Source organism: Asterias amurensis, chromosome 14 (genome assembly GCF_032118995.1).
Source record: "Asterias amurensis chromosome 14, ASM3211899v1".
Lineage (NCBI taxonomy): Eukaryota > Metazoa > Echinodermata > Asteroidea > Forcipulatida > Asteriidae > Asterias > Asterias amurensis.
This window is the reverse complement of record NC_092661.1, coordinates 12,740,554-12,768,158: the sequence shown is the minus strand read 5'-3', so window position 1 is coordinate 12,768,158 and position 27,605 is coordinate 12,740,554. Positions and strand designations below refer to the sequence as shown.

The 27,605-nt window shown below is 39.4% G+C and overlaps 2 protein-coding genes across 4 annotated transcripts; one reads left to right on the top strand and one right to left on the bottom strand.

Annotated features, from left to right (window-relative positions):
• Positions 1-447: 447 nt before the first annotated feature.
• Positions 448-19,395, bottom strand: LOC139947489 (kinesin-like protein KIF25). 3 transcript variants are annotated; one of them, XM_071945414.1, is made up of 18 exons: positions 19,279-19,395; positions 16,349-16,456; positions 15,336-15,401; positions 14,715-14,837; positions 14,047-14,185; positions 13,543-13,646; positions 12,600-12,704; positions 11,259-11,326; positions 10,494-10,568; positions 9,982-10,140; positions 9,130-9,294; positions 7,899-8,104; positions 7,069-7,263; positions 6,329-6,484; positions 5,293-5,469; positions 4,834-4,902; positions 4,094-4,156; positions 448-1,645 (listed from the first exon to the last, which is right to left on the bottom strand). In XM_071945414.1, exons 2-18 carry the CDS (start codon positions 16,442-16,444, stop codon positions 1,539-1,541), a joined length of 2,073 nt encoding a protein of 690 aa, XP_071801515.1. In that variant the 5' UTR covers positions 16,445-16,456; positions 19,279-19,395; the 3' UTR covers positions 448-1,538. The 3 variants fall into 3 exon arrangements, with proteins under 3 accessions (XP_071801515.1, XP_071801516.1, XP_071801517.1); XM_071945415.1 differs by lacking the exon at positions 19,279-19,395 and adding an exon at positions 16,729-16,778; XM_071945416.1 differs by lacking the exon at positions 4,094-4,156.
• Positions 19,396-19,500: 105 nt separating this feature from the next.
• LOC139947309 (uncharacterized) lies at positions 19,501-27,598 on the top strand. Its single transcript, XM_071945204.1, has 12 exons — positions 19,501-19,722; positions 20,723-21,017; positions 21,622-21,781; positions 22,159-22,327; positions 22,804-22,958; positions 23,600-23,676; positions 24,313-24,413; positions 24,691-24,792; positions 24,877-24,994; positions 26,014-26,151; positions 26,637-26,723; positions 27,356-27,598. The coding sequence occupies exons 2-12, from the start codon at positions 20,792-20,794 to the stop codon at positions 27,496-27,498; spliced, it is 1,476 nt and encodes a 491-aa protein (XP_071801305.1). The 5' UTR covers positions 19,501-19,722; positions 20,723-20,791; the 3' UTR covers positions 27,499-27,598.
• The last annotated feature ends 7 nt before the right edge of the window (positions 27,599-27,605 follow it).

The window sequence follows — 27,605 nt, the reverse complement described above, 5'->3', positions numbered from 1 at the left end:
ATCGCTCGTCGAAGTTGCTAGATAATAATGAAAGAAAAAAACACCATTTTCACATGAAGTTTTGGCTCTCAGATGCTTGATTTCGAGACCTCAAACTCTAAACTTGAGATCTCGAAATCAAATTCGTGAAAAATTACTTCTTTCTCGAAAACTACGTCACTTGATGGCGCTGCTTCTCACAAAGTTTTATACTATCAACCTCTCCCCATTACTCGTAATCAAGAAAGGTTTTATGATAACTATTTTGAGTAATTACCAATAGTGTCCACTGCCTTTAAGTGAGTATTAGGAACCATGACCCTACATGTACTTTAACTGTACAATGTTAAAAAGGGTGGGGGTAGTAACTCCTCATTTTAAAATCAACTGCTTCGTGTTGACAGCTAACTTTCTACATTTGAAATGAAGATAAAACAAATATTTATGTTTTGATGTTTTATTTGACTAATTTTAATCAAACTCCTTATTTGTATTTGCATACAATGTACATCTTACTACAGGTTAAGTATTTACACACTGTAGTACTGACCCTCAATATATACAACAATTAGAATAAGCTGTTGCAAACAACTTACCAATCAAAAGGACCTATGGTATAAATGCAAATTCAAAATTTTCCATCATTGTATCCTGACTAAAGATGTGAAAGGCTCCCCCAACTACACGTTCAATAATGACTCCCCAACTACACATTCAAGAATGGCTGCACCAACTACACATTCAAAAATAGCTGCACAAACTACTCCTTCAAAATGGCCTAAAATGGCCTAAATACAAAACGAGCCGTTATCATGGCAATGTATTATACAGTGTATTATGATTTTAAATGTCGATTTTGTTTATTTTGACACCAAGTCCCTACCATCCACGAAGTAAAAGAAAAATCTTCTTTTTTTGACCTTGGACATCATTATGTCAAAGGGCATTTTTCACGTTTGAGGGAAACAAGTCTAGTAGTTTTGAGGCAATTAATACTGTCACAACAGGTAGAGCTTTAAATATGAGCTGAAAAACAATTTTTGCAGACCCCAAAACTGGCCTAAAACGGGAAAAAATGGGCTGTAACCATGGCAACAGGCTATATTTTGAATTGGACCGTTGTCAGGGGTGTTGTTAAGGGCGTCTTATACTCCGATGCATGACGATGCGGCGATCCGGCCGTAGCAATAGCCTCCAATTCAGATACGACCAAAGTCTTGAAAGGGCTTTTACGCTGCAGTACATGTACATGTACCTTTGGTCTACAAGTACATGTAGCCTCGTTTAATAGTGGCATCATAGTCCTTTATGAGGCTGGTTTTTTTTTTAAACAGGCTGGGGACCCGGTTGTTGACCCGGCTGTTAACTGGCTGACAAAATTAAATGGGGATCGGCATAGCATGTACGACATCATTGTTGGAGCCATTTTTATTGCTACCAGTCAACTTTTGTGGTCACTACTTTGCATGCACAGCCTTGGTTGGTGCACAAGTGACCATCATTCACCTTGATCTTAACACAGCTTTGGATTTGAAGTAGCTTTGATCTGTAGTTCCGGCTCATTTATGATAGCTGTCACTCCTGTTGATAGCAGGACGTGCAGGTCTTGGTGATCGGCGACCAGCATTAAATTGAGCAAGTTGAGTCTCTAGATTTGGCACACTCCCTTGGGTAAGAAACAAAACAAAACAAGTGTCATCAATGAGCTATGATAGCAGAGAAAGCAGAAGTTGTAGTTTTAGTTTACATGTATTACTTTGTGTCTAAAGTGCAAGCTCATCAGATTGTTAACTTGTACTTTACATTTAACTTGTACTTTACATTTAGTGCAACTTGTTAGAGCAAGGGTGAATTTCACAAAGAGTTTAAGACTAGTATTTTATCTTGAGTTAGGAAGAGTTACTCATCCTAACTTAAAGGCAGTGGACACCATTGGTAATTGTCAAAGACTAGCTTGCCTTCATCTCAACATATGCATAAAATAACAAACCTGTGAAAATTTGAGCTCAATCGGTCATCGAACTTGCGAGATATGAATGAAAGAAAAAACACCCTTGTCACACGAAGGTGTGTGCGTTTAGATGGTTGATTTCGAGACCTCAAGTTCTAAATCTGAGGTCTCAAAATCAAATTACTTCTTTCTCGGAAACTATGGCACTTCAGAGGGTGCCGTTTCTCACAATGTTTTATACAATCAACCTCTCCCTATTACTTGTCACCAAGAAAGGTTTTATGCTAATAATTATTTTGAGTAATTACCAATAGTGTCCACTGCCTTTAAGACTAGCAGTAAGTTTTGAATATCTCCTAACTCTTTGTGAAATCGACCCCTGAGTCAGTGATATGGTACTGAGTTTTGTCACCAAAATGGGGTCACCCCTCCCCACCCCCTTTAAAAAAAATGTTTTGCCATGCGTCTTTGTTCCGCCAATTCTTAAACTAGATTTCATACACTTCCTTCTGATGAGGTGCGAGTTTAAATATGGGTAAAAATGTCATACCATGAAAATGTTAACTTTGGTGTTTGGGTGAGCAGTATTCATTAATGATGGATGGTTTGTGTATAAAACTTATGTTTGATTTGCAAAGTGCTGGTGTTCTACACAGTCGTAGAAAACGAATTTGATCTCCACCTTCCTATCCGTATAAATTGCAAAAGTAGTTTGATGCCACCATAAAAACTATTTGTGCTGGATGGATCTATAAACTAAAATTCTTGTGCAAATAATGGCGGTATAACTCATGAGATGTTAGAACCACAATTCAAAATTAATGGATTATTAACTAATATGGTGTAATCTGCAAAGGGGTATTATGACTTCAGCTATTTGTAATGTGGTAACTATTTTAAAAGTTAATAGCCTGACGTTTCGACTCTAGCAGAGTCTTTCTTGCAGGCTAGAAATCAACAGCCGTATGTTAGTTGGACCCCCTTAGCAACAGATTAAAACAGTAAATTGAAATGGTAAAGTTATTCAAATAAGGCAACATCAACTTCTAAGAAGTTCTATGATTGTCACTATTTGTGATTAGTGCTATGATTAACAATTCTTTAAATGGTAAAGTTATTCAAATAAGGCAACATCAACTTCTAAGAAGTTCTATGATTGTCACTATTTGTGATTAGTGCTATGATAAATAATTCTCATTAGTGCAAATGCTGTATCTGCAACAAATGGCATTGAACAAAACAAAGAGATCAAGATGCGCTAAAGTTACTTCCAACTGCAATTTCTATAAAGACAAACTATTAGCGCTGGGTGCTGTGGGTATAACTTCTTATTTGTGCAAATGATGGCTGTATATTTTCTGGAATGAATGACAACAACACCACGAGATCTCCAAACGCTAAAGTTACTTTAAAAAATTCATTTGCATCTTTATAGAAAAACTAATTGTGGCGTGTTGCAGCTTAGCACCGAACTATGGTGTTTCTGATCCAGCAGAGTGTGGGTTTGAGTCTCGGTCGTGACACGTGTCCTTAAGCAAGACACTTTACCAATATTGCTTTGTCCCTTCGGATGGGACATAAAGCCGAAAGGTCCCATGTGTTGTGAATGCATGTAAAAGAACCCAGTGCACTTATTGTGTAAGAGAAGGGGTTCGCACCGGTGTTCCTTTTGATTGGCTGCATGTTGCGCCTCAGCACCTTTGTAAAAGAATCAGTCTCATACTTCAACACGTACGTGTAGCTCTAAAACTGAGCACGTAGGGACCTTATGGTGATATCATAGATATAGAATTATAGATCCGCCGCGCGTACATACGCGCCATTGCCTTTGTAGAACAAGTTTTGGTTCGCCATGGACGCGGTAAAAAATTCATGTTCAAAAGGTTAAGCGCGAAAATAAACACGGAAGATAGGCCTTTGACGCACTAAATGTCACGTGCTGACGGCAAAAAGTCACATACTGACGGCAAAGCACAGAAAATAAACATGGGAGATAGGCCATGGCGGCCCCCATGCCAGAACCTGCGTATTCTATATCTGTGGGTGATATGCGTTGCATAAGAATGGTTTATTATATTATTATTAGAAGTGCTGGGTGCTGTGAGTATAACTTCTTGTTAGTGCGAATGCAGTTGAGTTATTCTCAGTAGCAGATATCTTCACCTCTGTGTCTCATATGGGATTCCTTGAGGAGTCGAGGGACGGGTAGTAAGGATCCAGAAGAGGCTGCAGGACAAACACTCATTATTCAATATTGACCTCTTGACCCAGCATCGTTATTCAATCTTGACCTCTGATCCAGCATCATGAACTTTTCTGTTGTTAACTTCCACGAACAACTACTCATTTATGAAGGATCACATTTGAAAGTTGTGAATATTGCTTCAATATTTTGCAAGTAAAAGCACAAGTAAAAACGAATGGGTAAACTTTACAATAATTTTTGGTTCAGCAACTTACTGTGACCGTCAGAGTACCATGCCAGCGCTCTAAACAACTGAGTAATCCAGCCCTATGTTGTTGGTCTCTCTATTTTGTCAACATCTTTGTTCGGGGTGACAGTCGAAAGCCATACTTTGGTAGAATCATCATTGTTTACAAGCCTATTAACTTGAAAAGTTCCAAACTAACACTTTTGTCACTTTAGTAAAACCATATTTTTACAGACGATTTTGTGAGTGAACCACTGAATAAAGCTCAACCCCTTTTATAGGCATCTTGGTAAAGCAACATCTCAAATAACTATAACATTCCTCATGTCTGTTAAGCTAAACAATTTCAAGTATTAAACATCTTTCACTCTCAAAGAAAAACATGGGAAGATTCAGTACAGTTTGAAAAATATCTTTTTAAAGCCTATGTGGAAATAAGGATTTATTCTAGCCTGAAATGTTGATACTTACTGACTGCAATACTCGCTCTATGGCCTCTGTTTCTGGCGATAGCTATTGGCGACATATCACCTCCTTGACCTAACATGAACAATTTGAAAGTCACAATGTTACAACTAAATTTAAACCCTTCTGTAATGAGATACAAAGAAGAGCCCAATGAGATGCAATAAGCACACTTTATACACAACTATCCTGTCTGCCATTTTGGGAGTCAAAATGTACGGAAAAAAATCAACTCCAAACTTGCTGGAAATGGTAGACGTGTAATTCGCAGATGCGTTCCATGCAAGGGGTGAATATACAAAAAACTAGAAACAAAATATAAATTTTCTGATCCTAAGTATTCCTACAATTGACTACTCACTGATCTAAAAATAGCACTTCAATTTCAAATATGATCAAAACTTGACATCATTAACAATAAAAACAAAAGAACTTAAAGAAAAAAAAGGAAAAAAATGCACTTACTTGGGTGAATGTTACTACTACCGGTGGCGCTACTATTTCCAGATGCATTGCGTTTCTTAGTTTGTCCCCGCTGCACCTGTCTTGCCCTGGTTCCAAATCCAAGGCACTGCAGCGTCTCTGTGGCAAAAGCCTGCGTCGGTGACACACAGCAGAGTACCAGGAGTTTAGCATCACCGCCTGCATGTTATAAGGGAAAGTATACTTTGGGTTTTTGAAACCGTTTGATTGTTTTAATCCTATACAAATGTAAATGTATACAATGGGTGCGTTCGATTAGCTTGCCTGGGTCTACCCCGTGGTGCTCACTCGGGTGAGCCCCTGACAAGAGCTAAACAAACGATCACACTCGCCCTCTCGTGGTGACGGCATGCTCCTCAGGTCACCCCCAAGTGACCCACTCCACAAGCAGGGCACTGGGGGCTGACACGGGTGAGCCCCGTAAAAGCTATTCAAACGTACCGGGGCAGACCGGGGTCAACCCAGGGAAGCTATTAACGAACGCACCCAATAAAACTAGCCTCATTTTTTAGATATCGCCAAAAATAAGGAGCGGTTATGTCAAAACAGGAAGAATAACCAATTATTGGAAAACAAAATCTGAGAAATGTATCTGACAGAAACAATTCTCAGATTAAATTTTTTGGGGGCGACTGCTACTATTTTTTATAACCACATTACATTTGTTGTGAAATGATTTTCAAAATGCCATTTGCTATTGACAGCTCCTATACTTCTAACCAAGTAAGATTTCTATGCCATTAATTTGAAGAGTGACTGCCGAACGCCATATCAGTATTTTTGTTTCACTAATTTGAGTAACTATAAGATTTGAAACTTGCATGGTGGCGACCCAGCCTAGTGAGGTTTGCTGTATCAGCGTTTTCATAAATAACTCCCCAAGTTGTTCTAAAAGACTAGTTAGTTTGACAACTCTGCTACTACTTATGAGGTCGAATTGTAACATGAATGGCCTCTAGCCTACTATTTTACTTTGGCTGCTGGTGCTTAAAATGAAGTCCAAATAATCGTGACTCACCAATGGAATCCTGCAGGAGATGCGTGAGACGACTGTTACGGTACGGTACATGAGACCTGCCCTCGGCCAAGGCAGCTAGTACATCAGACAGAGCGGATAAACTCCGATTGATGTGGGAGGTCTCTCGTAAGGCAGCGCCTGTCACACCAGACATACCTGTAGCAAATTCATACATTTATAATCAAGATCATGTAATTAACCATTAAGGGAAACTGACTGGGTAAGTTTGATGAAATAATTCGGGGTTGAACAAAGAGACATCGACTGGGGCGTGACTCGATCCATCAACCTCTGGATTTACGTACTGGTGTTCTACCAAATGAGCCATATGTTGGCAGTCTCACTATTTAAATTAGTCAATATATTTGTTCAGGGGTGCCAGTCAGAATCTGCCCGGAGGCCAGGGATGACACCCAAGTTTACAACACAACCTGGAAAGCGGCAGCCAGGGGATCACCTTAAAGGCCGGTTTATAGTCGGTCACACGATGGAAATCTTGACGTGATCATAAAAAACATAGTTTCTAGGCCTCAGTGACGACTATAAACTGTGTTTTTTAGGATTGTGTGTCAAGATTTCCATTGTGGGGATGCGACTTTTTCATACTAAATAGCAAGTAATAAATCACAAGGAAAACTGACTGGGTAAATTACATTAAAGCACCTCTGCTTTGCTTTTAATGGGTAATTCACATAACATAGACCTCTCATCAGCCATTCAGTCTGATGGTTGATACTCACCAACGCATTCACTTCCTGCCAGGTCGACCAGCTGCAGTTTAGTCTTAACGACACCAGGCTGACTAGAAGGGAAGAAAACAGGTGTACCACTCGCTGACGAGATTGGCGACTGCGTTCCACTCAGAGATGAGATTGCTTGGAATGAGATAGCCGGTATCGACATGTTACGCCTCGTACTCCTGGATGGGAAACTTCCTACAGTAGGTGTTTTATTTATACACGTTTAATAACATATAGACATATAAAGACTAAAGGTTCATGTAAGGTCATTAATTATCTTTCCTTTTTATCTTTAGGTCATTATAAAATCAAACCAGTATAAAATACCAATGTTACAAAAAGGGGTTAAATGGTACAAGAAAGAAAGAGTAGGCCTAAATAGAAAGTTAAAAAGTAAACCCTAGAAAGATAAAAGGGCAGTTACTAAAATAATTACACTATACAACAATAGTAAAAAGGTATGATAACTACAGTGGGGTTACAACCCAAACGTTACCACAGCTGACACCTCACCATTCCAGCTGCCTATTGTCTAACTGAACGGCAGCCGGAAGAAAAGAGCTGCAAAGCTTTTGATAATTATAATATTAATATAATATTTGAGTTTTATATAGCGCTTTTTCACTCCCGAACGGGTGTCTCAAAGCGCTTCAAATTATTACCCCTGGTCACTGTGCCTTAATTCACTCCTTATTAAACCATCTCAGCTCCCTGGGGAGTATACAGCCTCGTGCAACAAATGCGCTACTCGGCTAAATCAATGGTATCTGATGGCTCTTTAAGAAATATGATTGCTTCTCATCAGGCTTTTCTGGTGTTTTTTTTTTTACCTGGTGATGGAAGTTCAGCTACTGGTGAAGCACTCCTGGATGCATTGGGTGTTGTGGTTGGTGCCCCTCTTGGGTAGGTAGTGACGGTCAGTGTTACAATGAGATGGGATCGGCTGGAGTGAGCGTGTACGAATGTGGCGTCTTCATGTCTATGTAACATTCCATGCTGTACGATCCCCACAACTTCAGCTGCACTTTCCACTTGTCTGAAATGAGGACAGAAAAATATATTAATTAAGATATGCTGCAGTAGGATGTGAGTCCTGGACAGTCGTCTAGAGAAGAGACTGGACGGCTGCTATGCAAGAATGCTTCGCTGTGTTAAACAGATTCATTGGGAGAGGCATGTCACAAACCTGGAGCTCTACGGTGGACTACCGAGAGTTAGCACCAAGATTAGGACAAGAAGGCTGAGACTAGCAGGTCACTGTCTCAGACATGCTGAGCTGGCAGTGAGCAAGCTTGTGCTTTGGGCCCCTACTCAAGGTCACTGTTCCCGAGGCAGACCACAAACTACCTATGTGGACACCTTGAGCCGGGACTTACGTACAGCAATGAAGGACCAACGTGTTTGGAGGGCCATCATCCAATGCTCCGCATAGACTGAATGAAATGCAGTAGGATGTCATAGCCGAGCAGTTAAGAGCATCAAATTCAAGATCTGGTGGTTAAGTCATCAGAGTGTGGGTTCGAATCCCGGTCATGACATGTGGCATTCTGTGAGGGATTGTGACCTTCTGATCTACTGAAAATTCAGGGTGTATACACTACAGTGTACTCCTTATTTAGATAAACTCAGTATGACACAACGATTTCTTATACCAGAGAAAATTTTATATGTTTGCTCACCATCTTATTAATTGGTATCAAATCATAAACCACAAGGGAAACTGACCGGGTAAATTTTAAATGATTTGGGTTTGAACAAAGACAAATTTACTAGAGCGGGATTTGAACCAAAGACCTCCAGTTCAATACAGCCGTTAACTGCTGTGCAGTCAGGGATCACAACCAAGTTTACAATACAAACCTGGGAAGCGGCAGCCATATAAGCCTTTTTGAGGTATGGCGGACGTAATAGGAGTGTACTGTTTGGTTGGGGTGTATACACACAGTTTTACCCAAACCTTATAGTGTTGTAGCATTGTGTCCGCCATATCTCAAAAAGGCTTATGGAATCACCCTAAGGGGATGCACAATGGCACATTGGCACAATGACCGATTGTCTTACCTTTGTGTCAGTGAGGGTATTTCCATTGAGCCGTCATCAGCAGTGCGAAGATTGAGTTTGGCGACACCGGCGTCGGGCTCTAACAGGTCCCGGATATCGTTATTATAAACCTCAACAACGGACACTTCAAGGCTGTGACTGTTGGCTGGCTTGTCTTCTATCAATCTGCAATCAGATACATGTACCACAACAAAAAAACATTTCTGAATTTCACTCTACCAATCCATTTATTTTTCCAGAAGAACGAAAACTTGCACATCGTTCGGGGAACTAACTGTAATATTTATAAATTTGACAAAAGACAATGTCATTTGGTCCTATATCATGTACAGTATATCTCTGAAAAAAATTTATAACACAACTCCTCCCTAAACATTTAAGTGGAATCAGTTGTGTTGCTCTTGCGATCTCTTAAATTGTATTTCTCATACCACAACAGATTTGTTTTGACAACATTCATGTACTCAAAAACCTTTATATTATCAACACATGACTCCTGAACAGTAATTTGGGCAAACTGCGGAACCTTGTGGTACCTTCTTGCACGTCAACAGTTACTCATACGTGGATAAAAACCTTTTTTTGGTTATATAATCTTAACAAAGACTCTAGAACAGTAATGTGGACAAACTATGGAACCCTGTGGTACCTCAAATACACGTAAAAATAGTTACTTATGGACAAACCTTTCTTGTTTTTATAATAATCATATGACTCCAGAACAGTAATGTGGGCAAACTATAGAACCCTGCGGTACCTCTTGTGCGTGTAAAAATAGGTACTCCTACATGTACATGCACACCTTTTTAATGGACCAAACATTGAACCCTGGGGACACCTTAATGTACATACTTGAACATTTCCACTGCAGCTCTGGGTATGACTCCATCTGATGGATGCATATCTAACTCCTCACCAATGTCTTTATGCAGGTCAGTATAGTTATCTCCAAGCATGGTATATGTCTTCCCACTGCCCGTCTGTCCGTAGGCCATGATACACACATTATAACTAAAAATAAGAAGAAAATGAAAGCTTATATGCATGAAACCCATATGGAGCATTATGAAATGAATAGAGCCTACTGAAGAAAAAATGTGGGTTTTGAGGCATTATGCACGGTAAGATATTAATGTATGGTTTGCGGTAACACCCATGTGTTTATCTAATTGCTGGAATATGTTCTTTTGAGAACTTGATATATATAGCAAGACATGTTTCTCAAAATAGCAAGAAAAATTCTCAAAAGAACATAATCTACCCCACAAGAAGAGACATTAATGGTGTTCACCGCAAGTGAAATATACAAAAATAAATATAGAAACTACCTCGAAAGAACAACATTCAAAGCAATAAATACTCACCCATCAAGAAGTGAGGTCAGCAAAGGTTGTACTTCCTCAAATACATCAGATTGGACATCTTGTGGCGAGTAAACACTGAGAAAGACAACAAATACAATTTTGGACATCTTGTGGCGAGTAAACACTGAGAAAGACAACAAATACAATTTTGGACATCTTGTGGCGAGTAAACACTGAGAAAGACCACAAATACAATTTTGGACATCTTGTGGCGAGTAAACACTGAGAAAAACAACAAATACAATTTTTGACATCTTGTGGCGAGTAAACACTGAGAAAGACAACAAATACAATTTTGGACATCTTGTGGTGAGTAAACACTGAGAAAGACAACAAATACAATTTTGGACAAAAGTTGAATAACAATAAAAGTATTGTTTAATTAATCCTTGTAGACTAGGCAGTTTGGCTAGAGTGCGGCTCAAATACTACCTCTAATACATCAGATTGCACGTCCTTTGGGGAGTAAGCACCGAGAAAGGTCGAACAGGATAAACAAAGATGTGAAAAACATTGTATACAATTGCAATGTTGTAGTTACTAATCAATCTAAGTGAGTTTCAGAATCTATAGTTGGTACTCTTGCTATAAGATGTCTTCATCTGTGAAATAATGTCATCTTAAAAAAAACATTATTTATAGGGGCATTTCCACATTGCTCTTAACATTAAGGAGTGCCTTGCATCAAATCATGTTAAGGTATTGCATGTAACTTGTATACAAGAACAAGTAAACAAAGCTGTGTCTTTGTTTGTTTGTACTCACTGTTCAAACTCAAACATTTTGTTGGTGGCTCCAGACCCTGGTTTGTTGTACTTGACTGATAGGTTTTCCTGCCACAATAGAATGTAAATAAAATAATATACATAAATTGTACACATCAACAAGCAGGCCTGGAGGCAACGGAGGTGATTGCCTCCGTTGTCCCTTGCCATTGCCTTGGTGCCCTTGAAATGCTCCAGTAGAAATTTACAATTTCCTCATAAGGGTGCCCTTTGCCAAAGAGAAACGCCTTGGTGCCCTTGCCCTTTCAAGAATGAAGCATACAGGCCTGAACAATTATAATGCAAAACTTATTGTTGAGCCTAGAACCCATTGTGTCTCTGTTACCGAATGATCATTTTCGGTATACGGACCCAGAATCTGGAACAAACTTCCACAATACATCAGAGATACCACCTCACTGCATACATTACAATCAAGACACTCCTGAAAGCTCGACTGCTTCAGGAAGTGTACCATCAATAACAATTTTCCTGTTTGTGCCCATACATCAGCACCTTAGAGCAAACTTTTGATTGTGGCTCTTTACTAATTTCTTTTGATTGATTGATTGATTGATTGATTGATTGATTGATTGATTGATTGATTGATTGATTGACTGATTGATTGATTGATTGACAGCTTGGTTGTCACAATGTTTGAACTAGATCAAATGCAACTTATTTTAATGTAGAAAGACTGCACTACTACAAAATAACTTTGCACAATTACAGTATGCTAACTAACCGTCGATGAGCAAGTTCATAGTGACCTATTGCTTAAAATAATGTGCCCATTTCACGGCTCTGTTTACCACAGAAGAAAGTGCACAGTAAGCACACAATTTGATGGTAAGCCGGCCATGAAATGAAACCCTGCTCTAGAATACGGGATTGTTGGACAAGAAATATGCCCTCAGCTTTTTCCGCAGGACTTCGGAAAGTTCAGTGCAAGAGTAAAATCCCAAATAATATTTGACAAATAATTTTGGACATGGACTGAAGTGTTCATCGATTGATTTTAAAGACTTGCTTAGCACAAAAACCTCCTCAGAATTTAAATAGGTCGACTCAGAAAATTATTTGTTATTTTTCAACTTAACAGCAATTAGGTATTGTTTGAAGCTTTTGCCTGGTGTGGAGAAATAGGAAGAAACTATAAATAAATAGTAAACTTGTGGGTACAACCATGTAAATTTCTATTGTGTGAGTGTTGGCTCTAAGAAGAGCCGGTTTTGTCTCGACGTTTCAAACAGTATACTCTGCTTGTCTTCAGGAGAATGCTAGACTGCTGGTGGTGGTTGAGCTTTACAGCAATTATATCAAAATTGTATACTGTACTCACATCGTCAATTACATGAACCACCTGCTCCAACTGTGAGCCCTGCCTAGAGTCTCTTGCCATGATTGGTCTGGATCTACAATGCACTCTGATGTTACCTCGTAGTTCCTACAAGAAAACAAACACAAAATACACACAAAATAACATGTGGAACTGTTACAGGGGAGAAGCTACATTAACAAAAGAGACCAAAATAAAATATCCTTTAGCCTTGTTCATACTGCGAATGTGAATGCGATACGAATGTTGACATCACATATTCGCAACGAATAATTTGCAGGGTTTGAGTTGCGCTCAACTCTCTTGTGAATATCGCTGTGAAAACAGAGTTGTGTGGCAAATTCACGTCAAATCCGCATTGTATTCGCATTCGCAGGAAGTATGAATCGGGCGCTTTCCTCTGGCTGGCAACTCACAGACTCACACTAAGTATCTTCATGTAAGGCCATATCCTAACTGGCATATACCGCTACGACTGTGGCTATGGAAATCTAGCTGAAGCCCTAGCTGTAGCCGCCAACTTGGACACAGCCAAAATCCTTTGCCAAACAGTGGATTCAATGGGATCATGCACAAACCAGTAAAGGCTGCTGACAGCCCCAGGCAGATTAACTGCTCATCCATTAAAATTAATGTGGCCAAACTTGTAAATTCTTTAATGGAGCTTTCTGGTTATGTGATCAAGTTGAATAACATGCGAGTATGGCTTGAAATCTGTACCAGTCAACTTTATCGAATGATGCGATTTTCAGGCCTTGATTTGTTAATTTGTTAATGTTAATTTGTATTGGAACTTTGCAAAGGGCACCACAGCAAAAGCACAGGGCACCACAGCATTTTCTATGGATGCATTTAACTATTGACTTGAGGCCTGACTTTTTAGAACTTTGTTGGATGCAATTTTTGAATGCGTTTACCTTTCAGTGCAAGAATCATCCTAACTTACCACCAGTGTGTTGTGCAGCTGTTTCCTTCTCTTTTTCTCCTTAGTGAATCTCTCTTCAGCCGTCTTGATTCCTTCCTCCAGCTCTTCCAGCCTCTCCCTCAGGTCTATCCCAAAAACATAACATCATAACATGATATTGACAGGGGCATTTTGCGGTGAAATAATGTGAATTTTACAGTTTCAAATGAAAGAGAAAGTGTGGAGATATTAACTTTTTTTGACATTATGGGGAGTCCTGCCTGTGCGTGGAGAATTTGGAATGTACTGGGTTAAGGCAAACATATCAGCTATCATGATCTCCACAATCTCCAATTTATACCCCTGGGTGAAGAGAAGCCATTACAGTAAGCATCTTGCTCAAGGACACAACTGTAATGATGATGAGGAATAATTTTCAGAGCAACAACTTTCCTGTTGTTATCAATCCAGGCAACTACAAAAACTAAAGTTGTTGAGAACTGATATCAAAATAATATCAAGTTTTAACGTTTCATTAATCCATACCTTTCGACTCCAAATTATCCGTGATGAGCGACTGACTGAGAGACGCTGCTTTGTCTTGGAGCGCAGTCAGGTCAAAGGTCATCTTACTCGGTATCGACCTCACAACTTCACGTAGCTGCTTTAGGTCACGCTTAGTGTCCTGAAAGAAGAAAAACGAAATGAGGTATATTAATTTTGTTTTTTTCCCCCCCAGTATGCACTGTATACTCAGTGCTTTCCCGAGTCCTGTGAAAAATATCACTAGGCATATTACTCGGGTGGGATTCTAACCCACGACCCTTGCAATTCTAGAGCAGTATCTTACCAACTAGACTACCGAGATTGCCCGGTAGCTAGAGGCAGTTCGAATCCTATGTTTTGGCAGCGGTTACAATTAAAATCAACCTGTAAGAAAGTTAACCTGAAAGTTGTTCAGATAAACTCTGATAAGGAGAACTTAATGCAGTGGTGCCCTTTGCTTGGTCTCAAAATAAAATTCGTGGAAAGTTACTTCTTTCTCGAAAACTATGTTACTTCAGAGGGAGCCGTTTCTCACAATGCTTTATACTATCAACAGCTCTCCATTGATTGTTATCGAGTAGGTTTTAATGCTACCAATTATTTTGAGTAATTACCAATAGTGGCTAGGGCCTTTAAAACAATGTGGCCTTAAAGTGCCGTAAATGTACCTGCACTTGCTGATAGATTTGAGAGCAGGCACGTCCAACACGCAGCTGTGTATCATCCTCAACATCCATAACACGTTTCAGATGACCCATGGCCTCACGACTGCTGATTACTTCACCTTGAAGCTGTCTCAGGGATACAAACAAAGACAATGAGAAGATTAAGCAAAGACATCCCAATAATGCAAAAGACATACCAAGAATGAGCAAAGACATCCAAAGAATGACAAAGACGTACCAAGGAATGAGCAAAGACATCAATGAATGAGCACAGAAATCCTAAGAATAAGCAAAGACATCCCAAGAATAAGCAAAGACCTCCCAAGAATGAGCAACGGTATCCACAAGAACTATATAGACACACATCACATCCATTCTCCATGTTGATTTTATTTTATGTATGATTTTCCTGTACAAAAATTGTTATCATTAGTTTTATCTTTTTTACTTTTGATTTTTTCTGAGAAAAAAATTACAACTTTTAGTTTAAAAAAAATGCTTCTTTAAAATAGATCACCGTAATAATCCCATCAGATACTTTGTTCTTCTTTTGCATATAAAGGGCACCTCTTTGAGGGGGTTACAATGGAATATGTTCACCTGTTTTACCCATACCACACTTACCTGTGCCAGTTTGAGATACAGCATGGCATTTTCTGTTTCCAGGGCAATGATTCTTTCATCTTTTTTCTGTAAGATCACAAAAACAGAGTTGAGAGTTTGACTACAAAAAGTGTGTAGATGCCGCATACAAGATTTAAGGCTTGGAAAGGTGGGGGATTAATATTCAGACCTGGAATTTCATCTTTGAGGGGGCAAGGCCATTTCCATTTTGCAAAGGGGTGCTTCCTATGCAAAACCTAAAAGGGCACCAAGGCCAAGACCAGAGCAACAAAGGCCATGGCCTCTGTGTAATTTCGAGCCTGAATATTATAGTTTGTAAACCTTGTGGTTTATATTGATATCTGAAACAAAAAGTTGCATCCCCTTAAGGTGATCCCCTAGCTGCCGCTTCCCAGGTTGTATCGTAATTTAGGTGTGATCCCTGGCTACACGGCAGTTAACGGTTGTATGGCTTCTGACTGGCACCCCCGAACAAAGATATTGACAAAATAGGGACACCACCAACATAGGGCTAGATAGCTCAGTTGGTAGAGCGCCGGCACGTTAATCCGGAGGTCGTTGGTTCGAATCCCACTCTAGTCAATTCTTTGTTCAACCCCAAAAATCAGTTTGTAAACCAATTACATTTAAATGAAATGTGACTATCACCCATGTTGACTTCAGATGTTCTTCTAATTTCTAGTCTGGATCAGTTCCTATGTTTAGCTTTAATACCAACAACATGTGTAGGAGTTTTCTAGGCACCCTGTTACAAATAAGTTAATGCAGCGAAATGCAAAGAGGATTCTGCTGCACAGTGAAATTAAGGCCAGTTGGTATGGGGCATTTTACTCTCCAAAGTGCACCAATAATGGGGCACTTCTGTACACTTCAGTTTTTAGTTGTTGTTTTGCAGTGTTTTCACAAACCACGAACACAAATAATAAAGTAGGCCCAACTGTTAAGAAAGAATTTAACAAAATTTTATTAATAAGGATGACTTTCTGAACCTCCGCTTCCGTTTAAGTTCTTACCCGTATTTTGCGATCACATTCTTTCATCTTATCAGGAATGAAATGGGTGAGATCCATCGGTGCTTGTTGGCGAGGCATGGTGATAGTAACAGGCATGTCATGTAACAACTGGAAACAAAAACAAAAACAGAAACAAAATTATGAGTGTGAAATACACATCAGAATATTTCTTAGCATTGCATTCTTTCAGCAATGGCAGTGGTTCTCCAATGCACCTCTACAACAACTGAGAAAAATGTTTTTGTCTGAATAGAATACCGGGTAATTGTGGCTTACTCAGACTTCTTAAAGTTTCTTTATTTACTGAGAGAAATATTCTGTAATACACACATAGAGGTTGAAACAGGTAATATTACAACAAAATACAACAAAGTACTTACTTCCTTGAGCTAAATACTGTCTATGAAATTGCAAACTCTGTGCACTGTATAATGGAAGTTTGACTGCGAGTAGGGCCTACAAAATAATATTTGTACAAAATTTATAGTGCAAATAAATCTGTATGACAAGCACTTGACACTCCCGATGTCCAGAGTCTAAAGTAAATATGACCTGGGACACAAATGCTATTGGACCTACATTCACCCATTGATGAAACCAGTATAACGCTGTCTCCTTGGTAACAGTACACACAATCATGAGTGCTTTATAAAACCTAGTCCTACATGTCCTAGACAATTCATTGTCAAGGCTGACCAAAATACGGAGGTAGCCTTTTTGGAAAGGAGTACAGCAACTGCCCACTTTGACTTTGCCATTTTAGCATTAAAGGGAGACGTGTCTCACTACATTATGTAGTACATACTATCTGTCTAGTGTCTAGGCATCTGTAGGGAAAGGTTTTTTAAATCAATTTAAACATGGAGGCGATTTAGAATGATGTACATACACAATATGAATGAACAGTTTTATTAAAAAATAATTTAACAAGAGCAACAATATTGGTTTTTTGTGTTGTTACTTGTTTGGTGCAAACTTCAAAGTTCAATCCCTGTGCAAACTTCTGCCACCGCTGAGTGATCAGTGAGCTACAACTTTAATCCGATTTAAACTTGTAGGCACATTAAAGGATTCGGGTACTTTTTCAAAATGTCGTCCCCAGATTTACATCAAACTTACACTAACACGGGTAAAAGGGTTTAAAGATAATTATAGTAAAAAGCTTCCCTTCAAATATTACATACTGAGGTGCTGTAGTTTCTGAGAAAAATAGTAATTATTTTATAGCATGTAAAAACATAATAACCAGATAATTATACCATCACAATAACATACCACCAGCCAGAACTGGTTAATACGTTTAGTGCATGCTAAACTGAGACGAAACATATTTTTGTGACATTTTTTTTTTTACTCATTTCTCAAAAACTACAGCACCTCAGTTTTAAGGGAAGCTTTCCTACTAGACTACTACTAATATTTATCTTCAAACAGTCGGACAGTGTAGTGTAAATCTGTGGACAATGGCCGATGGGCTATATAAGTATTATCGCGAATAGCAAAATATCAAGAGAGGGCGCTGTTGAACCATCACCATAGAAATAGAACCCGGAGAACGCTGAGCTCGACCACCCTCTGTGTCGTCTGTGGACGCGGCGTATCAATACCGCGCAATACGCGCGTATGGCGCGATGTGTCTTGGGGTGTCGTGGCCGAGCGGATAAGAGCACCGAATTCAAGCTCTGATGCTTCTGTTCAGCAGAGTGTGGGTTCGAATCCCGGTCGTGACACTTGTGTCTCTGAGCAAGACACTTAACTATAATTGCTTCTCTCCACCCAGGGGTAAATGGGTACCTGTGAGGGCAGAGATGGTTCTTGTGGTTGATTTAGCCAAGTAGCGCATATTAATGTTGCACAGGCTGCATACTCCCCACCAGGGAGCTGAGATGGTTTAAGGAGTGAATTAAGGCCCAGTGACCAGGGGTAATAATGTGAAGCGCTTTGTGACGCCCTCCGGGTGTGAAAAGCGCTATATAAAAACGGGTTAATAAAAAAAACTAATAATAATAATATTTAAAAATGGCAAAATTATCATCGTGTGACACGCGCGTATGGCAAAATGGCAATATGTCAGCGCACAGACCATTTCTAGTGTTTTCATTGGTCAATGATGATGTCATTGTATGGCAAAATTGTATGGCAAAATATTTTGCCATACACGCGTTACGAAAATGGCGTGTGCGCGTCCATAAAAATGGTCTCACAACAAAACCGCACGCTCAATGAGACACTCAGCGTTCTCCGGGTTCTATTTCTATGACCCTCACAAAGGTATAGTTTTATAGGCGTTGCGTGCACGAGTCGTAGAAACTGCATAGAAACCGCCTCATATTCCTTCCCACAATGCATTGTGTTTATGAATCGCGATAAACCTGCTTATGGGCCTATTATATGGCAATTGGGAATTGGCATGGTCGCATTTGTGTTTTGTGTTAGAAAAAAAAGTACGTAATAGATCATAGATAGAGACCCTTTAGACTCCGTACCAAGTATTCCACGCAAATTTCATCATACTTTTTCAAAACAATTCCTTCAGTTCAGGCTTCAGAAATTTAAAAGGGATCTTAAAAGACCGAAACCTGAACTAATAAAACCCAATAAATTAAAAATGAAGATGTCCAGGAACTGATGAGCAATGCGCAAGCAAGCGAACTGCACATACGCGGCACCTTTTGTTTGTAAACAAAACGAATGTAGCGCGCAAACTTCATATCCGCACACGCTAAATGCCGCACGCAAGCTTTATAAGATGGCCGGGATGGGCCGGGTGCGCCGCCGATCTTAAGATTGCGCGCAAAATATTGTGCGTGCGGCTTGTTTGCGCGTGCGGCTAGTTTGCAGTTTACATTAAATTTTCTTTATTTTATGCTGGTCTATTATACAAAAAATTACAGTCTGCATTAAAGTACAATTATCAGAAGATATCCTACCTGATTGAAACCCCCTGTCAGCTATGAAAACAGCCGACTCAATCACTGATGAACAGTGTTGTTTGAGTTTCGCGGTAGAAATTCTGACACACAAAACCGACCAGAGGGTGCCATGTTTACTAACACTGTCATTCCAAAAGAGGGCGCTATGCACTCTTGCTGCACTCTCTCGTTTTTCTTTTATTTATTTATTTCAAACTATTTGTTTGGTGGAGGTTGGGGATTACGCGGTCCAAGTTTTGACAAATCTTCACACAAGTGGATCTGTAGAGTGACATTCCTAGTCCTTACCCAAGCACTGAAAAAGTTGGATTTGTTCCTTTTGGCTGAATTGATTTCAACAGTAGAGGGCAATGAGCCCGAACTCTAGAGGGGGCACTTGCAGTAACCATAGGCGATCAATAAGTGTCGTGATCAGTGCATGCAGCAGACTGAAAAACCAAGGTAAGAAGAGTTTATCTTTTCACCTTATCTCTGGAACTTGTAGACTAGTAGGCTATAAATTTACACACAACTTTGTAGTGATATTTACTACAACCCTATGTACTAACAACAATATGTAGAAACTGTTCAAACGTGTCAAATCCACAAAATGACAATGATTTCCTGAACAAAAAATAGCAGACGACGTCTATAGACTAGAGTTAAGTTATCTAGCCTACCCAACATGGTGTAGGCTACTACTGACGATAGGTTGCCTAAACTAAACAAAAATAAGTTAGTCTCTCTATTATGCAATTGTTAATCAGTAACACTCCACTGCACTGGTCACTCACTGCCACTGTAGTAGTGTAGTAGTGCAAAAGTGGCAGTGATGAGTATGGTAAGCACATGCGGGTAGTATTATTATTAGTACATAGTATTAGTAGGCCTAATGATTATGAAAAATTGACAAGAATTTTGACAGATGAAATCCAGCATGTTGTCCAGTTGCAATTGAAATTGATGAAGTATAAAACCCTGCCAAGAATGGTGCACAGCCCAGCAAAAGTAACTAACTGATGTCTGATTCACTCTGATCAGAAGAAAATATAAATAAATTGCAAACTTGGGGGTACAAGTTACAACCATAGAGAAAGGTTAGGGTGAGTGTTGGCTCTGAATGAAAAGAGCCGTTGGTTCTCTGTTGGATTTTTTGATCACTCGGTGTCTGGTGCTAAGTGCCATTAACAACAGGTTTGATCAGAAGTTGTATGATTTTTGAATCCGCACCAATGTCAATGTTCTCCCAGGTTAGCAAAGAACTTTTGCTTGTGAGCCTGTGCTCCAGGTTACTAAAGCGTTCTTTGCTTAGTCTTAAACAGCTAGCGCAGAATTTTGGCGCTTACTCCATTAAGTGGAGAATGATAGATCCTAAAGTGCAGAATTCAGGAGTAAGCAGAGCTAGGCCTATAGGCAAAAATATTCAGATACAAATCTAGAAACCTACCTCTTCCACTTCCAGGTTTAATCATCAGGGGTTCAAGAAATGATTCTCCAAAGATGCAAGAAGGTGATCTGAAGCAATCTCAGCATGGGATCAGGTTCATCATCCGACTCCAAAAAGAAATCTTCCCCCCAACGACCGCCTGATCAGAAGAAAAAACACAATCTTCCGGACCAAGTCTTAGAGCTTCTGAGGAGAAGTTTGATGTCCCTGCCATTCCAAGTGGGTTTGATTGATGAACAGATTCTCAATATTGCTGCACAGAATGTTGAACGCATTGAACTGGTTGAACCCGAGGTGATACTCACTAAAGGTACAGTCAAAAATTTACTTATTATTTTTCAAAGCTAGGGTGCTGCACAGAAGGGACAGTTGCAATGAGGTAAATTTTCATTTACAAAACTTTTGTTCTGTTCAATTTGCTTTGGGATGTAGTTTACTCAAACAAACATGTAGTGTTTAAAAGTACTGTTTACTCAGACCACCGAGTTCGTCTGGTAGCAATTAATCTTTTATTTAATAGGAGTTACTGCAAGGATAGATGTTCAAATTGCATCAGGTATAAATACCGAGCTGTGTTTTATCCAATGTATACATCGCTGAAACCTGAAACAAGTGTGAACTTTCATTGTGCACTTGCAAGGGGGTAGAACATTTTTTTCTAGGGGTCACTTTTGGCAAAATAAAACTAGTTTTCATTTGCATTCTCTTTATGAAGCCCCCTTTTTAGCATGCTGGTTGTGCCATTTAATACTTTTTATTAGATTGTGTGAGTAAACAATACATTGTCTGCGTGTAAATGGAAAAATAGTTTTAAAAACATTGATAAAATCCACAGGCATATGCGCAGGTGTGATTTGAACCCAAAACCTTTGCCAAAATTTTGTGTAATCTCATGTCATCGACCTTTTACTCAGGTGAAGTAGCAAAGGGGATATACATCCTAATTGATGGAGAAGCTCAGGTCGTGTCTTCATCTGGAAGTATCATCGCAAATCTCTCCGATGGAGAACTGTTTGGGGAGCTGTCAACACTTTATGATCTTCCCTGCACAGCAACGGTCAAGACGACTCAAAAGTAATCCTCTTGGTTTCTGTGTTTAAATATTCAGGCCTCAAATTAACCCACGGCACCAACAGAAATTGCAGTGGTGCCCTGTGCTTTTGCTGTGGTGCCCTTTGCAAAGTTTCCTCATAGAGATGCCCCTTTGTTGTGCCCCTTGGAGAGCAAAGGTCAAGGCCTGAACATTGCACTAAACTCTGACGAGAATAACTTTTACTTGTTTCTATTAATATTTCTGGAAAAAATGTTATATAAAGCTTATAGCTTGTCATGGCCAAGAGGTTAAGAGCACTGGACTCCAGCTCGATCATTTCTGTTGAATATATTATATAGTTTCATCTGATTACAATAATTTTTTTATTTAATTGAATTGCTGCTTTGTCTGTTGTCAGAGTCATAATGCTGGTGCTAAAAATAGACGCCCTGAAGATGGCTTTAAAGGATAGGATGGTTCCCACTAGCCTCATGGATTACTATGTTAAAAAGAGATACCTGGATACCAGTGGTGCTGTCAGCCAATCAGAACTCATGCAAAGAATTGTCGAAGCAGTACTGAAAGAGGTAAAGAAGGAACTGATATTGATGAAAGGTTAATCTACAAGTCTAGAAGTCACCCCCCCCACAAAACATTATGTGGACGTGGTGTAAGAAGTCCACATAGTGTTTTAAGTCCTCAGTTTGAGTCAATAGACACTCCTACATACACATTTACTGACCCTGTAAAATTTATACTTCTCTATGTTCCCTCTATGTTTGAACTTAGTTTTGTGGGTTTGGTTTAGCGACGTCCCCATAGGTCTTTGTACAAGAAAGTGATGTAAGGATCCTCGCTCTATCAAAACACTTGTCTTTAACAATACTATTCAATTTCTGTCCATGATCATAATGATAGAAGTTTAGTGTTTCTTGTTGGAAAACCGAGGGGCTATTATAATGCTGGCTCTAATTACGTTCCCTTCCATTTTCCAGTAGGTTCTTTTGTATTTTAACCAAGTATATTAGTATATTAACCAAGAAAATCAAATGTTTTTTTGCAGGTGCCCTTATTCAAGCATTGGGAAGATGCTGCAGTGCAGTCATTAATCAAGTCTATACAGCAAGACGGTCCGATCGTGACGTTAGCGCCATCCGACTCTGTTATTGCAATGGCTGGGGATCCTGTTGACGAGATTGTCATTATAATCAAGGGCAGGTTTGTGAGCAAGTTAGAGGAAACTGGATCTGTCAGAAGTTTTTATGATATACTTTTGACACTATAATTGCTTCTCTTAAAGGGTGGCTGCAGTGTTTTTTTAATAATTTAAATGATTAAACATGACTTTTTAAACCTGAAATATTTTTTATTATTTTTTATTAAATGCGCAAGTATTTTTAAAATGGTTTTCAAGAGATTAGGGGAACCCACCCCGCCCCTAAAAGGGAGCCTTCATTTGCATAAACGTGACGTCATGTCGGTAACCCGAGCCGTCGGGGCCCCCTGGCTGTGTTCATATAGAGACGTGTGCACTGTGTGGCCTGGTACCAAACGTGTACCTTCCCTTTAATCTAGGTGAATAAATGGGAACCTTGGAGGGTTTGAGACAACATTGTGTTGGTGGTTGGAGTAACCCTTTACAAGCCTTACAGCGCTAATGTACGCAGTTGTTGTGTGCTCCCCAGGGAGTTTAGAAAGTAACATGAATGTCTGAAGTATCCCTGATGAACATGAATAATAATGTTGTAAAGTGTGCCTTGATCTAGCTCCTAGCATATAAACACAAAATGAACCAATTATTACTCATGTTGATTTTGAGGCAACACTTTTACGGTAAGTGGTTTTTATTTTATTTTCAGGGTTGAAGTGTTCCAAGAGAAGGAGTTGTTATCCACGTTAGACAGCACAAAATGGCCAGTGTGGCATGGAGAGGAAGGTGCGAATTTACTTTCTCTGTTGAACACATTTTTTATTGTCATTGTTATTGTTCACACATGATTATGTACATTTATATTTTTTAGTTTGTGGCGTGTCATAGCCAAGTGGTATTGTGCCTGTGACCCAAGCTTTGGTGTTGTAAGCAGCAGAGTGCGGGTTCGATACCCGGTCTTGACACTTCTGCCCTTGAGCAAGGCACTTGACCTTTGCTTTATAAGAAATGTTGGTAGTGCATTCTGCTCTACCAGCCGGGCTCCTAGTGGACGATACCCTTGCCTACATCTTTACAGAGTGAAATAGTGGTATATCTGTTTCTAGGAGTATAGCCCAAACCAGTTTAGTGTAGCCCACACCTTGAAGTGGAGGTTCGGCAGCATTGTGATATTAAACAAAATTGTAAAAATACAAAATTAACAACTTTTTGCCAAACAAAATTGTACTTGTCAGTACCAATTTTGACACATGAAGCCACTTCGAAACATATAACATACAAACACTTGCAAAATGCAAAATTGTTTGTTTATAAGGGCTGATGGGTGAATTAAAAAAAAACAAAAAAAAAAACAGTCTTTCCCAAGGTATGATTTTCAATTGTTAAAAAAAATAGCTTTAATTGTTTTTGGTTTTATCTCAGGTCTTTTCACCGGACGTCAAAGTTCAGCGTCTGTGAAGACATTGTCAGCATGCCAGCTTGTCATCATCAAGAATGCACATGTCGTTGAGACAGTGAAACAGGTATAGCTATTAAAGGAGTTAAAAAAGTAATAATGATCAATTGATTATAGTTTTCCTGGTTGTATCTAAATATTTTAAGACACCTCATCGAGATAATTGATGCATGAGCGATTGAGGGGAAGAGGTATGTGGAAATAACAAGTAACTAGGTTTTTACTTGGAAACTTGCAAGACTCTTTGTGGCTCTTCGTAGACACACCAGAGGCAAATTTCCCTTGTGTTAACTTGTTAAGATTGTTTTCAGTAAACTCATTTTTTTTTTCCATTCTGTCCAAAGTACAAACAGGAAACTACTGCAGATTTCACAAAAAAGATGGAGAAATGGAAGCAGAGAGCTGCTAGATCTGACCCTGCAATAGAAGCTCATTATCCAGTTGAGGTAACATTTGATGCAGTAATTGTCAGTTTTTCGCCCCTTTGATTGAAGGGTAAGTTTGGTAACAAATTTCTTCTCAAATTGCAGGTATTAATACAGAAGCTGTCGAAGACTAGGTTCCTTTCAGACGTTCCTCTTGATGGGCTGTACTCAATTGCCATCAACTCTAAGACCATTGCACACCAAGTTGGAAGTACTGTCATTGGTGAGTCTGTTTCGGATAATTTTGTTCACAAATCCCGCCCCAATTTGTTATTAATATTTTTGTATATTTATAGTAATGAAACCAATGATGCCTCATGAACTTAAAACTTCATATCTGTAGCTGGCAAGGGGAACCCTGTAAACAAGGGTGTTTGCTGTGTGAACCAGAAACACCGGAGTGAACCCCTACTCTTCCAAGATAAGTGTTCTAGGTTGTTTTATGTGCACTAACAATCAAAGAGCACAGGACCAACGGCTTAAAGCCATTGGACCCTTTCGGTAAACAGTATTGTCCAAGGCCACACATCGTGTATCACAACTTCTATATCAAATAACAAACCTGTGAAAATTTAGGCTCAATCGGTCATTGGAGTCGGGAGAAAATAACGGGAAAACCCACCCTTGTTTCTGCGCGTTTCGCCGTGGCATGACATGTGTTAAAAATAAATCCGTAATTCTTGCTATCGAGAATTGATATTGTTTTTCTGTTTTCTCAAAAAGTAAAGCATTTCATGGAATAATATTTCAAGAGAAGTCTTTCACCACTACCTTCTGTAAACCCTTTAAGTTATTTGTAAATCTGTGAACTTTTTCTTTTTTTTCTGTACCGAAAGGGTCCAATGGCTTTAATGGCCCATCTGAACAAGTTATTATGATGAAGTATCTTGCTCAAGGATACAAGTGCCATGACCGTCTGCACTTGAAGCATTGTCCGAAGGCGGGATTCAAACTGGGGTCCACAGAGATGAAAGGCAGGGAAATAAAACCACTAAGCCAACCTGATGGCCGTGACCTACTGCAAAGCTCAAAAAGCTCCTTCACTAAAGTCAAAGAAAGATCTTTCATCAACTGAGAATTGTGCGTGACATGAATTTTGTCATCATTTGACCTCGGCAATGAAGGCCTCGCTACAAGGGGGTCTGTGGGACACAAACTGATGTTGACATTACTTGACTGAAAGCTTTGACATTCGCCACTAACTTTCGGTTTTGATATTTATCTTTCTATTGTATGATCAAGGGGATGGTGCTTCACAACTTAAGAGTAAAATGATGAGATCTGAAGGAAGAAAGCCCACTGATCCACCCAGTGCAATAACCCCCGATGTACCGCCCGGTACTGCAATCCAAGCTCTTGATATTCCTCAAGTTTTCTGGGGTAAGCATCTTCATCTTCATCTTCTTCTTCCTCCTTTTTGAGTGCAGTGTTCAAATTATGAAAGATAACAAACTGCCTGACACAATCTTATCGATGAATGTATACTGGGGTCTTTTACGTGCATTGATGGAACATACGGGAGCTACGGCTTTGCCTCCCATCAGAAGGACAAAGCAATAACGGTAAGGCATCTTGCTGAACGACACGTCGAGTGTTATGACCTGGACTCAAACCAAAACACTCTGCCGACCAGATGCACCAAAGCTTGACTTTGGTGGCGGCGGCTCTTAACCGCTTGGCCACGATAGGCAACTTTATTAATCAAAGCTCTTGATTATTAGCTATACATACTTGTCCACACTATGCAAAGCTTTAAACACCTTTTATGCTTTAATCAAACTCATTATGGTCGGTAATGCTGTATTTATTTTAAATGATTACAACAATACCATGTACATGTACTTTCGTTGTATTTGTTGTTATAGCTGATGATGTGCTAATACTGATGTTAAAAGGTGAAGCAATACTTAATGGTAATGAAGAATGGACATGTGAAGAGGGAGATGTATTATGTAAGTACTAATACTAATGATAAACAATAGTACTAGAGGTCTGGAATTGGGGATAACACAATAACACCCTAAAAAGTGAGATTTTGAGCATGAATTCCAGTACCATCTGACCCTCTTTGTACAGAGGGAACAATGCTTAGCGTAAGTTGCACGCCTGTGCACACTACACAATGGAAAATCCAGGGCCCAATTTCATAGCGCTGCTAAGCACAAAAATTTGCTTAGCATGAGATTTCTTCCTTGATAAAAACAGGATTGCCAACCAAATTTCCACGTGATTCTCAGAACAAGCAAACAACAAACAACAGCTGAATACCAGTAAAGAGTAACATGCAATAAATGGAAATTTGGTTGGTAATCCTGTTTTTATCAAGGAAGAAGTTTCATGCTTAGCAAATTTTTGTGCTTAGCACCTAAGTGAAATTGGGCCCTGGTGAATAGACACATCAAGTGTCCAACTGACCACAAAACAAAGGACATACATACCATGACCAAAGCTGTTCCTGGCATTTATGAAAATGCATTGTAAAGGGGTACCAATTTGGACAAGTTGGCAAGTACAGCATACATGTCATCCGACGTGAAATGATTTATCACAATTTTTTGAATTCGTCTCAATAATTTTTTTTCAGGGGTTCCCCAGAAAGTCCGTCCAAACTCCAAACTAGAGGCCAAGCACAACTCTGTCATTCTGCAATTCACAGGGTCAGCGTTAGATGAAGCTTGTAGGGATCTGCAAGGGGTTACACTGGCTGTTCCATCCACAGTAAGGTAGAACAACAAAAGAGAACCGTCAGATGGGATTGTTTAGCGGAGTTTGCCAGAATCATTTTTCTATGACAATACTGTACATGTTTGTGTCTTTGTATGCAAATTTAAATT

What these genes read in the sequence shown, in the direction of transcription:
- LOC139947489 (XM_071945414.1), bottom strand. Translation starts at nt 16,444, where the DNA reads ATGCCTGTTACTATCACCATGCCTCGCCAACAAGCACCGATGGATCTC. An exon ending in AATGTGATCGCAAAATACGG is followed by an intron (nt 15,402 to 16,348) that starts GTAAGAACTTAA and finishes GTGATCTTACAG; the next exon opens with AAAAAAGATGAAAGAATCAT. An exon ending in TGTATCTCAAACTGGCACAG is followed by an intron (nt 14,838 to 15,335) that starts GTAAGTGTGGTA and finishes TCCCTGAGACAG; the next exon opens with CTTCAAGGTGAAGTAATCAG.
- LOC139947309 (XM_071945204.1), top strand. Translation starts at nt 20,792, where the DNA reads ATGGGATCAGGTTCATCATCCGACTCCAAAAAGAAATCTTCCCCCCAA. An exon ending in CGAGGTGATACTCACTAAAG is followed by an intron (nt 21,018 to 21,621) that starts GTACAGTCAAAA and finishes CCTTTTACTCAG; the next exon opens with GTGAAGTAGCAAAGGGGATA. An exon ending in AGTGTGGCATGGAGAGGAAG is followed by an intron (nt 23,677 to 24,312) that starts GTGCGAATTTAC and finishes GTTTTATCTCAG; the next exon opens with GTCTTTTCACCGGACGTCAA.